At 40.7% G+C, this 12,626-nt stretch overlaps 1 protein-coding gene across 1 annotated transcript in view; it reads left to right on the top strand.

Moving 5' to 3' along the window:
* The first annotated feature begins 543 nt into the window (after window positions 1–543).
* Window positions 544–12,626, top strand: part of LRP5 (LDL receptor related protein 5) — a 252,078-nt gene continuing 239,995 nt past the window's right edge. The window contains exon 1 of the mRNA XM_073605289.1: window positions 544–712. Coding sequence (XP_073461390.1) covers window positions 655–712 — 58 coding nt within the window. The 5' untranslated portion in view covers window positions 544–654. The remainder of the gene's footprint in view (window positions 713–12,626) is intronic.

The raw sequence follows: 12,626 nt of genomic DNA on the forward strand, positions 1-12,626 counted from the left end.
TTTTAAATTTAAAAAAAGTGTATTCTTTCCAAAAAAAGTGCGCTTTATAAGACCGCTGCGCAAATACGGTGTGACAGAAAGTATTGCAACGACCGCCATTTTATTCTCTAGGGTGTTAGAAAACAAAATGTATAATGTTTGGGGGTTCTAAGTAATTTTCTAGAAAAAAGTTGGATGAAAATGTGGAAATAGGATTGGATGTAAATGTAATCGTATATTCACCTTATTTACTAAGCACATCCCCTTCTAGTGAACAGTCTCTTCTCTTTTAATACATTCGCCCCAGTATACAGGCTGTGAGCTCTCCCCTATGAAGTGATCACATCTACAGGGAGGACAGGGAACCTTCTTCTCTCTATCAGTAGTTGAAGTTGGGACGGGGGCGTGGCTTGGTTACAAAGTCAATGTAAAGTGGGCGCGGTTGAGTGACAGCCGCTTAGCTAATCGGAGCTCGGGGGGCGTGTTCTGTGGCTGGAGGGGCGCCGTAGAGTGGGTAAGGTGTGCGGAGGGGGGAGGAGCTGTGTGCCCTCGCAGTCGGGAGAAGGGAAGGCGGGACTGGAGGGGGGGGGGTGCGAGGCGATGGGAGCTGCCTGAGTGAGAGAGAACACCGGAGCAGAGTCCGGGGAGGGAGGGGGACACACGGCCGGGAAGAAGATGGGAGCTCCGCTGGACGCGCTCCTTCTACTCCTCTGTACTGTGTGCTGTGTCCGGGGTGAGTGTTCTTCTCCTGACATGTGGGGGGGAGGGGGAGCTGTGTGCACAGAGGGCCATAAAAAGTAAACTATGTACAAGTCACATCATGACTGATGGGGGGGGGGGGGGGGGCAGAGAACAGAGATCGTACACGGGGGGGGGGGGCACAGAACAGAGATCGTACAGGGGGGGGGGCACAGAACAGAGATCGTACACCGGGGGGGGGGGGGGATGTGTGGGATTTCCTCCTCCAGCACACATGCAGCTTCTAGCATTGTCCTGATATTTACTAACACTGAGAAGTCCATTGATCGCACACAGGGCTGTCATCGCCTCCTGTGTGATGGGGGATGGGGGGGACAGCACACTTCAAGTCTCAGCTCCACTTCTCACACTTTACTTCCTAAACACAATAGGACTTTATCCCTGCCATTCCTGGACTGGCTGCTCTTCATTCACACACAGGGCTGTAAGGAGACATATTTACAAATGTTTTTTTATTTACAGATCTGAACACAGCTGCATTGTTTTCACACCGGAGCGAAAACACGCACTGCGCTCAGATCCCCAAAACCTGCGTCTGAGGACATACACATACATGGCGGATGGAAGTATTGGGGGGAATAAGGACAATTTTTAAAAGTATAATTTATATATATATATATATATATATATATATATATATATATATATATATATCTTATATATGTAAGATATATATATATATATATATATATATATATATATATATATATATATATATATATATATATATATATATATATATATATATATATATATTATAATATATATTTTAAAAGTATTTACTGATCATTACGCAGAAACTTTGGTGGCAGAAAAAAAAAATTAATAAGAACACAATAAATTTTACACCCGTGTGAATGTTGCCTTAAGCCCCGTACACTCAATGAGAATATCAGACAAATGATCTTCCCATTTTTTTTTTTTAATGCTAGTCTCACATTGAAAACACATAGATTACTAGAATTCTGAAAAATCTCATCAAATAGAACAAAACTTCCCGCAATGATGTATTGTAATGTAGTCTTTAGTATCTGAGTGTACATGATCACTCGACTCCTTTACGGACAAATACTGTACTGAAAATTGTTTGTTCTGTTATCGTACGAGAAAAAATATTAGTGCTGGTCCATCAGATAATTATACAGGCAATGTTGTGATCGGCTCATGAAAGCTGTGTACTAAAGATCAGATTATCGGACGATCGCTATGAAAGCGGTACTTTTTCTCCAATTTTCTCATTGTGTGTACGAGGCATTATTCTTGCTGTTGTTGATTTGTCTATGAAGGTTCCACAGACAGATGTGCTGTGTATCTGTATAATGAGCTGGTTTGATGGAATACGTGTAAAGCTAATGATAGAGATCACATAGGGTAGTGAGAGGTGCCTGTCCTCGCTGTGATCGCTGGGTGCTAACACACTATTGTATGTGATCCAGAAGTGTCAGAGGGAGAAAAGATCAAAGCAGTCTGAGGAAGGAATCACTGGGCTGAGCTTGCACCATTTTTAGTTCAGTCATATCACATTTCATATCTGTGTGTATATATATAGATAGATAGATAGATAGATAGATAGATAGATAGATAGATCTATATATATAGATATAGATAGATATAAAAATATCTATCTATCTATCTATCTATCTATCTATCTATCTATCTATCTATCTATCTATCTATCTATCTATCTAGTGATTGTCATTTCTTTCATTTCTGAGAATCATGAGGATTCACGCCACATTTTGAATAGTACATAAAGTGTGGCGTTTGGCCAGAAGCGGTCATCGGTCCTCTGAAATGTAATGCTCTTTCTTTTTTCAAACTATCTTCATTTCTGTTTGTAATTTTCAATGTGCTTCTGCAAAATAAACATGTAACATATGTAAAGATCTGACATTCTCTTAGCAGCAGCGATTCTCAACCAGGGTTCTATTGAACCTTAGGGTTCCTCCAGAGGTGACTAGGGGATCCTTGAGCATCAATGTAAGGGGAATTCTCTCAGCTGATCCCAGGTGAATACATTCTGCGCTGAGGGGTTCCTCTAGGGTAAATAGGTTGAGATTGTCTGGTTTAGGCCCCTTTCACACAGGTGGAGTTCCCCAGTTCAGTGAGGGATCTTACCGCTGATCTCTGCTGAGCAGGCGGATGACCGGTCCATGTCTGCTCCGCTGATGCATAGCGAACATGGACACTGCCCACTTTCCTCTGTGGACCGTCGGAAGTAAATGGACCACCTGTTGGTTTATACCCAACTGTCATCCGATCTGGTCTACCAGGCGTCAATGGACACATGTCTGTTGGCATCCGCCGCTCTAAAGAGGGCAATGGATGGTCCGATCAGGTCCTCCTAAAAAAATGACAGGCAGATCCAATTGGTCCGCCCATGTAAAAGGGGCCTTGCAGTGTTACTGCTGGAGCCTTACCCTTGTGTAGATCACAGCACTCTTTCTGAGGATCTGATGTTCTAATTTGAGTTAGTCTATGGCACCCTTTCTCAAACGTTTTATTCCTCTCTTGAAATAATTTCCAGATCTCAGGGAACCCTTGCTAAGAATAGTCCATCAGGGGTCATTGAGAAATTGTCCTTTACATTGGGGGTCAGTGGGAAGACCCCACTTACAGGCAGCTAAAACTATGGTTGGTGTTACACTGCTGGCTATGTCTAGTGTCAGTGGACCTGAAACTTTGCAGGGACTCAGATAGGAGGTCTATCAGCTACAGATCAGGGAACCACTAACAAACCTCTAGAGGAACCATAAAATTCTACCGAACCCTGGTTTAGAATGACTGACCTAAAGATTTTGTTTTCATGTGAAACTCCGCAGTCTTCTGTGTTGTGTCTTTTCAAAGTAGTAGTTGAATATTACTCCTCATGCACTTACATTCTCTAGATTTGATGCTAGTTTTGTTTGGAGCTGGCTGTATAGACAATCTGTGCTGTGTGCTTTTAAGGTGAAAAAATTGGAGGCAGTGAAAGTATCGAATGTTTGGTGGGAAAACCGAATACATCCTGAGAGTTTTACTAGATACTAGATAAATGATGAATAAACATTTTGCTTGATAAGCTTTTCATAATGAAAATAGTTTGGCCTTTAGTTTTTCTGGATTCATGAGCTGATATTCTGTTGGTTTCCTTCTGTAATAAAAAAATTACACTTTTTCTGACAATCCCAAATATATACCAATTTATAACATCCTGACCCATCACATTATGTCCCAAATAGGGGGTAGAGGCAAAGTTACAAGAATCTGAGATTTTTGAAGTGTCGCATACTAAGCAATAATTAGTGTATGTGATCTAGATAGTTTATTTCCAATTTCGGCGTTAAAACGTAACATTAAATTAATAAAATATTTAATAAGAATTGACATGCATACATAAGCCCATATTACATGAATATCCTCATATACACCCCATTTACCATCTACCCATTGGTGGTTTGCACTCTGTGACATACATTAAAAAGCTATCACAGAATTTTTTGAAAATTTCAGCGCTAAGATGGATATTACCTAATTTATGTGACTCGGTTGGCAATCCCCTCTGTTGCTCAAAGGAAGAAAAACATTATAACATATTATTGGATCAGGATTGATTTGCCTGAGGGGAGTGAAATCCTTATGTATCTATGGCTTGCATGGGGGAGCCTTTATTTGGGGACCAGAAATTACCTTGCTCTCGCCATAGAACTCTCAACTGGAGACTATTATTGGATCCACAAATTGTATTTCATTCTCTCCCATGCAATCCCACAGGGATCCCTTTGGGCTCATACATGGTGTCACATATGTCCAATATGAACATTTATTTAGCCATATATATGATGTCCAAAATAAAATGACTGTTAAATGTGTGGTCCAATATGAATACTTGTGTTAGGAATATTATATGTCCTAAGAAGCCGAGTTTATCTGTGAAATTTATAACAGTTACAATCACTATTTTATTGCTGAAATCTTTGGTGCATTCCTTGATGGTTTATTTGATGTATGTCACAGAGTGCACAATGGTAAATGTTGTGTACACAAGAACATTTGTGTAATATGAGCTAATTTATTGATGTATATTCTTAAAGTGGTAGCAAACCGTGGCAGAGTTTAAAAAGAATAAAGCAACAAAAATGCATCGCATACTAGCACATTATGAAATACTTTCCTTAGAATGAAGCCCTCCAGTGGTGCGCTGAGAGGGCTGACATCTTCCCTCAATCTTTCTTCCGGGTTCACGGGGTGTAATTGGCCAGAACTGTGATGACATCATTCCCACGAATGCGGGATCCCCTGGTTTCGGCGCGGTATTCCGGACCTCCAGACCGCATGCACTGGCGATGTCACCGGCTGCATCCAGGGTGAATATCCCCTAAATGTGCACCATTTAGGATATATTCATTTTACCTGCAGTCTATAATAAAAATAAAAATCACAAAGTGGGATTTACTACCGCTTTAAAGAAAATTGGGGTTGATTTACTAAAACTGGAGAGTACAAAATCTGGTGCAGCTGTGTATAAACATCAGCTTTCAGGTTTTTTTTTTCTTTGTCAAAGCTTAATGTTGGCCATACACTATACGAAAAATCGGGCAAACCCATTTTCAAAAAACAAACATTCGGCCGTGAGCGCAAACGATAGTGCCATCATGTTAATGACCAATAAATCGCTCAGTGAACATAAATGAATGCATTTTTTGTTCGTTTTTTTACATATACCTAGTGCAGACAGTTTGGACGGGAAACACATTAACCTTTCAATTTATCGTTCGTTCGGCAGATTTCCAAATCTGTCCTTCATTCTTTCGGCTCAAAAACATCCCAACGATTATCGATTGTGTGCCCATTAACTGACCGAAAAACGAACGAACTGTCCCAATGACTGAATTTCGGACGATTTTTCGTATATTGTATGGCCAGCATTACTGAACAAGCTGAAGTTAGAAGCTGATTGGCTACCATGCACAACTGCACCAGATTTTGCACTCCTAATTTTTTGTAAATCAACCCCATTGTATAAATTACATGTTTTTATAAACTATGAATTTTTGCATTCATTATTGCTTTGTATGTGACATGTTTGACACCTTACCTTTTGTGCGTGAATCTAATCGGATCAATGCTGGCAATCTACCACCGGGGTCTCATTAAACAAATTCAGTACTGAATTGATTGGGTCAGACAGTTGGGGGTTGAGTCATTGCATTTACTGCCAGTATAAGGGCAGGGGAATGGCAGTAGACCATTTCCTGTCTGTGAATGGGGCACCAGGTTTTGATAGGTATATCATGCTCCCCCGGGCAAGATGGAATAGTGATATTTTGTACTGACATCTACTTCTTTCCCTCTTCTGTACAAGCGTATGTTCTAGGCTTTTAGATTCTAATATCACAGACTTACATCGCAGGTGCTTGTCCAATAATTCTGCACTTCCTGATACTAACAATGCTGGGATCTGCCATCTCGCTGAAAAACAGGTAGTAGGTTGGTAAACACAACAGAATGATGGAGTTGAACGAATAAAATCTGAAGCCATTAGCCTTAAAAAAAGAAAAACAGATAATGTGAGCGCCTATGGGTTGGGAGGCATTTCAGTTGAGTGGTCTTATTAATAATAAATATAACTAGGGCTGCAACTAACGATTATTTTCATAATTGATTAGTTGGCAGATTATTGTTTCGATTAATCGGATAAAATCATTTAAAAAAAAAAATGAATATGCCATTTTTTAGTTTATTTTAAATAATAATGAAAAAAAGGAGTGTTACACTCAGACTGCATCACAGCATAATTACTAAAGTAAATTCCTCATTCATTACTGACAATGCAGTGAGGGGACTGGCCCTGGATGGGAGAGGGGACTGTACTAGAGGGTGGGAGGGAGTTGGCTAGTTTGGAGACCAGGCATTAGAGGGAGTAGGTTGGGAGGGAGTTTGGAAGACAGAATGTGGGAGAAGAACCGGACCAGAGGGGGTTGCAATAGAAAGGGAGTTTGGCTGGACAAGGGACCAGACCCAAAAGGGGGAGGGGAGTGGACTGGGGCAAGGGACCGGACCAAAGCAGGCTGGAGGAACCGGACCGGAGTGTGGGAAGGAGAGGTGACGGCTCCGGACCGGAGTGTGGGTGGGAGAGGTCTGTGTATTCCTCAAACTGACACCAATGATGGGGCACTATTCCCCCCCAGGAACACCAATGATGGGGCACTATTCCCCCCCAGGAAAACCAGTGATAGGGCACTATTCCTCCCAGGAACACCAATGATGGGGCACTATTCCCCCCAGGAACACCAGTGATGGGGCACTATTCCCCCCCAGGAACACCAATGATGGGGCACTACCCTCCCAAGGAACACCAGTGATAGGGTACTATTATTTCCCCCCTCAGCAACACCAATGATGGGGCACTATCCCCCCCCAGGAACACCAATGATGGGGCAATATTCCCCCTCCCTCTAGGAACACCAATGATGGGGCACTATTCAACCCCCCCCGGGGAACACAAATGATGGGGCACTATCCCCCCCCAGAAATACCAATGATGGGGCACTATTCTCCCCCCCCAGGAACACCAATGATGGGGCACTATTCCCCCTGAACACCAATGATGGGGCACTATTCCCCCCCTTGGAGCACCAATGATGGGGCACTATCCCCCCCAGAAATACTTATGATGAGGCACTTGTCCTCCTAGAAATACCAAAATGAATGCTTTGCCAAGTTCACTCACTGTATTTAAAAAAACAAGCCCTACCTTATATCACAGCTCGGCGCTCACATAACTCTCGAGGCAGCAAAGCGGGTGGGCTGAGAATACCGCACTGATGTCAGCAGAGAGGCGGACGTGCCCGGTCACATGAGCGCCGCTATAAGAAAGGTATACAGCGGCGCCGGCTTGTACACGGGGGATTGTAACACTCGGAGGGAGGCGGGACTGAAAGGCAGTGAGGAAGGTGCAGGCCGTTAGCAGACCAACTAATCGATAATGAAAATCGTTGGCAACGATTTTCATTATCGATTATTATCGATTTTTATCGATTAATTGTTTCAGCCCTAAATATAACATTATCCTAACTAAACCATATGTGTTATCTTTGAGGCCAACATGTCCATATGTTTTGTTTAAAATGGAAAATGCACAGAAAAATAATGATGATGACTACCAATTGCTACTGCCATAGCTACTAGCCTGATATTACCTTTTATTTAGAGTATTCATACAGGAAATTGATTTGTAGAAATTACAACTTTTGCTTTGTAGGACTCCCAGAAGAGCACTAATTTGCCAAAGCAAAAAAAAAATCGTACAATAAATACCTCTTTCTAATCAATTGTACCATAGTCTGATCCAAAGGGACAAACATAAACTTTTCTTATACAATACCAAATCATGGTACGATACTTGGTTCTGAAGCCTCTGATGTTTCATCTGCCCAGCCACTTGAATGTACAAATAACAAACCGCATTCTGCATGGTCTCTATAGAACAACACTATGATTTTGTCTCCCTTATAATAGATTTGTATGGACGAGGTTTATTACATCTATAGTGATGATGTGAATGTACAATGTATATGTAAAGCGCTGCGTAAATTGACGGCGCTATATAAGTACCTGAAATAAATAAATAAATAAATCATGTTTGGTGGAAAAGGAAAGCGAGTACTTAGGACTTGCCTTTGCTCGTTTTTGGTCTACCTGCTCAGACCTCTTCTTATGTTCTCTAATTCTAAATATTTATCTCAGTTTATTGTGTAATGTAACATTTCTAGGGCTGTATTTGTAGGTTTGTAATTTACATATACTGCACATAGTTGTATATACATGCAGAGTACACATTATATCCACATACAATATTTTAGTTTAGTTGTAGAAAGTTTTTGTTTTTTCTAGCTGTAAAGTTTTTTTTTTTGAAACTTTTTAGCCTAGCCATCCTTTTGTTATTAATAATTGAATTAATTTTAATAGAAAATTGAATTGGGTACATTTAAGGTTAATTATGCACGACTCTTAATGCAATCTGTATATTAAAGTGGTTGTATACCCTTTTTTACGTTTTTACCTACAGGTAAGCCACTAATAAGGCTTTCCTATAGGTACAATGAATATCTCCTAAACCTGTATGGTTTAACAGATATTCACTTTGGCTGCAGCCGCTGATGTCAGCGGCGCATGCACTGTGAAGGTCCGGCGGACGTTGCCGGAAAGAAGACTCCCACGCGCATACGCGGGAGTGACGTCATCACGGCTCTGGCTGTGATGACGTCACAGTGCTGCAAACCCACCAAGGGGAAAATATCAGCTCCCTCGCCAATGCCTGGGATCAGATGCCAACACCTCGTTCTAAGGTACTAGCTCATTATGCCTTTGCCTTACAGGTTTTTTGTTTTTTTTGTTTTTTAATTTCATGTGCAGGTATATAACCGCTTTAATGGCACTCATTTGAAAAGAAGTAAACAGCTTCTGTTGATGTTTTAGGATAGTAAGATTAAATCTGGGCTAGTTTATAAACATTTACATGGTAGCCATTTTCGTTTAGCTTTAGCTGCACTTTTTTTTTAACGGCTTTTCGGGCGCTAGCGGTGCGCTTTTAAACCCAAAGAAGGGGTTAAAAACGCCCGTGTTGCAACACTTCCAAAGCACTTTTTGGGTGCTTTGGAAGCGCTGCTGATTCATTTCAAAGGGCAGCGCTCCCAAACCACCCCAAAGATGCTGCTTTCAGGACTTTTCCCAACGTCCCGCAAGTGCACCACCCCAGTGTGAAAAGACACACTGAAATGAATGGGAGGCGGTTTTCAGGTGTTATTTAGAGGCTATTTCTAGCTCTAAAACGCCTGAAAACCACCTCAGTGTGAAAGGGGTCTTATGCTAGTGGAAAACCCCTTAAAGTGGTTGTAACCCTAAAAAAAAAAATTATCCTTTAAAGCATGATAGACAGCACAGTGCTTGTGCTGTGTCATTTACCGCTCTCTGTTCTAAAAAACCTGGTTGATCCTGCCAGTTCCTGTGTCCCCTTGGCTGCTGAGCCCTGATTACCATGGTCAATTTACGTGCCTCCATCAGCCACTGGTCTCCTCTCTCCCCCCTCCATCCCTGCCTGTTGGCTTGGGAGTCTGTAATATTTCTATTGAGAAATCTTGTAATCCACTGTGTTACAGGATTATATAATGTCCAGGGTGTGTCTTTGTGTAACATTATTGCTGAAAATACCTTGTTTACAGCTCTACTGGGTGTTCACGTGATCTCCCGCTGCTCTCCTCCTCTACTCCCAGCTGATGTCACTCGGCCCCTCCCTCTGCAGTGCTCGGAGCGGGGACAGAGCGCTCCGGGGGGGTCACGTGGATTATTAGTGGTTCACAACTGACTAAGAACCATTTCTGTCAACTGTTAACTTCAGTTCATTACTGCTTCTAAAAATCAACTTGTATTATTCAGATTGAACAGGGACATCTGTAGAAGTATGGGAGATATAAATTAGTATTGAATGCTGATAGTATTTAGGGATGCATTGATGTAGAAAATTGTCAGCCGAAATTTTTGTCTAAAGAAAAAAAGATGCCAATAATGTCCGAAAATAAATTCATATTCATTTAAATTCATGATATTAATTCAAAAGTCAAATACAATTTTATTTATATATATATATACATATCATATATATATATATATATATATATATATATATATATATATATATATATATATATATATATATATACACATTTATATTGACAGCCCATCCTGTGGGTGCTACCGTTTACAGCATTTGCAAAAAAGCATTGGTTTAGATTTAGCCTTATAACTATCCAATGTGAAAGTAAAAAAACAAAACAAAAAAAACATCACGTTGAATTTAAAGTAAGCCCTGTATGCCTTTTAGTTTTTGAAAATGTGGTTTTTGATGGAGACAACATTGGACCATTTCAGTGCAATGTGTATCGATGTGAAACCATGCTGACTCTGCCAAATTTGCACGTGACAGGGTAACCACGTGGAATGACCCCATAACAGGAAGTACCTCACCAAGGACCTTTATGGCAGGATCATCAGATATTCTTTTAATCAAAGCTACAGATTTTGGAAGATTGAAAACAAGTTTTGGGATCACATTAATTTGTTAAAAAGTTGTATGAAATGTTATTAATCGGGTTTACAGCTACTTTAACTGGTTTACCCTTCCTGTCATTCTAATTGATGAAGATAAAACAAAGCATGCATCTCAAAGCCAGTCACTTGGTTAGCTTGTTTCATTAACATGCCATTTTGTCCTGTGCTTTCTTTGTCTAATTTGCACTACAAAATCGAGGGAGATTGTATTGGTTTTACCACAGATGTCAAACATCTCATCTTATTTTACTTCTCTTTGTAGTAAGGCTCTTCTGATTTTTTGAATTGGTTGTCTCACAAAATACAAGCAGTAAAAATGAAATCCTAAATTGAGGTAGAAACCTGATACTTAAAAGACCACGTTGCTAACTTTGGCTGCAACAATTTCATTTAAAAGCACAGAAAATCTGGGATTTAAAATGTTTGCAATGTTTTTGTCTTTCCATAAATTATTTTTTTATTCACCTGCAATGTGCCTTTGATCTTGTTAGAAGATGTACTACTTCAGGAAGATGCAGTTCCTTAGGATAAAGCCCTACTGCCCTTGTTTAGTTCCATATTTCAATCACTATAAGGTAATACACATTGTGAATATCCCTTTTTATTGAAGAAGGTAATTATTTTAGCCAACCAGAGTCACAGTATTTGACATATGTAGCTTCCTGGGGAGAAGTGAAGGGGATTGCTATAGTGTCACTGCTCTGAGTCAGCTGACATCACATCCAAGATGGCGGTGTCCAGCTGCAGTTTGGATGTCTACTACATAAAGGAGGATTTTACAGGTAAATAACATGCATGAATTACATCAAATGCATGTATCTTATGGAACTGTTTTGATGAAATAAATGGCCTGGGGACAGACAGGGTCTTTTTAAAGGATTTATCTATCTAAGGCCTCATTCAGGTGGGTGCTGACACCCATATTTGCAGCTGCTGTGTCCCCTTAGACATGAATGGGCTACCAGCACCTGAAGCCACATAAACAAGTAGCTCAATCATGGACTACGGGTGTTAGCTCCAATCTAGATGAGGCCTAAAACTGATGTTTCAGACTTTGTAGATGCTATAGATTTTCTTTTTTAATAATATTTAGGGGCTGTTGGTGAGACATTTCTGCTTCAATTCCTGAATCTGTACACCTGCAGTGGTCATTTTAAGGGGCTCCCTCCCACTCTTCCAGTTGATGTTATGGAAGATGTAACAGTTGCTGGAACATGAAAACTTGGGTGGAAACATCCAAAACTTTAACGTTGACAGGAAATGTTAGGGATTGGTGTTAACCACTTGCTGGCCCCAATTCGTATATATATGTTGCAGTTTGCAAGTGGTTTTACTGGGATTGTGGCTGAAGCTATCAACCATAACCCCAGTATCAATTTTATTTTGCAGCCGGTGTTCTATCAGGAAGCCACTACCCATCAGAATACGTAATGGAAATGACCTTGCGGCACGGCCATCTTGGTACACCCGCACTCGTCCACAGTAAGCCTACAGTCTGAAGGTGGCAAGCAGACATCTTTTTACACCCACTGAAGTCTTGCATTTCACACTTAATTTTACCAGTAAACTGAGCTTATATAGTGATATACAGTATTTGGAAGTACGTGAGACTGTTTTGATGTTGAATTTTAAAAGCATTGGCAAGCCTGTTGATCTCACAGGATTGCTAATCTGACAGAACACCGCTGATTTTAAAATTCAACATCAGAACAATTTGACGGATTTCTAAATACTCTGAGGTTGATTTACCAAAGGCAAAAAGATTGTGCACTTTGGAAAGTGCAGTTGCACACGGCAAG

This window comes from Aquarana catesbeiana, linkage group LG11 (genome assembly GCF_042186555.1).
Source record: "Aquarana catesbeiana isolate 2022-GZ linkage group LG11, ASM4218655v1, whole genome shotgun sequence".
Taxonomy (NCBI): Eukaryota; Metazoa; Chordata; class Amphibia; order Anura; family Ranidae; genus Aquarana; species Aquarana catesbeiana.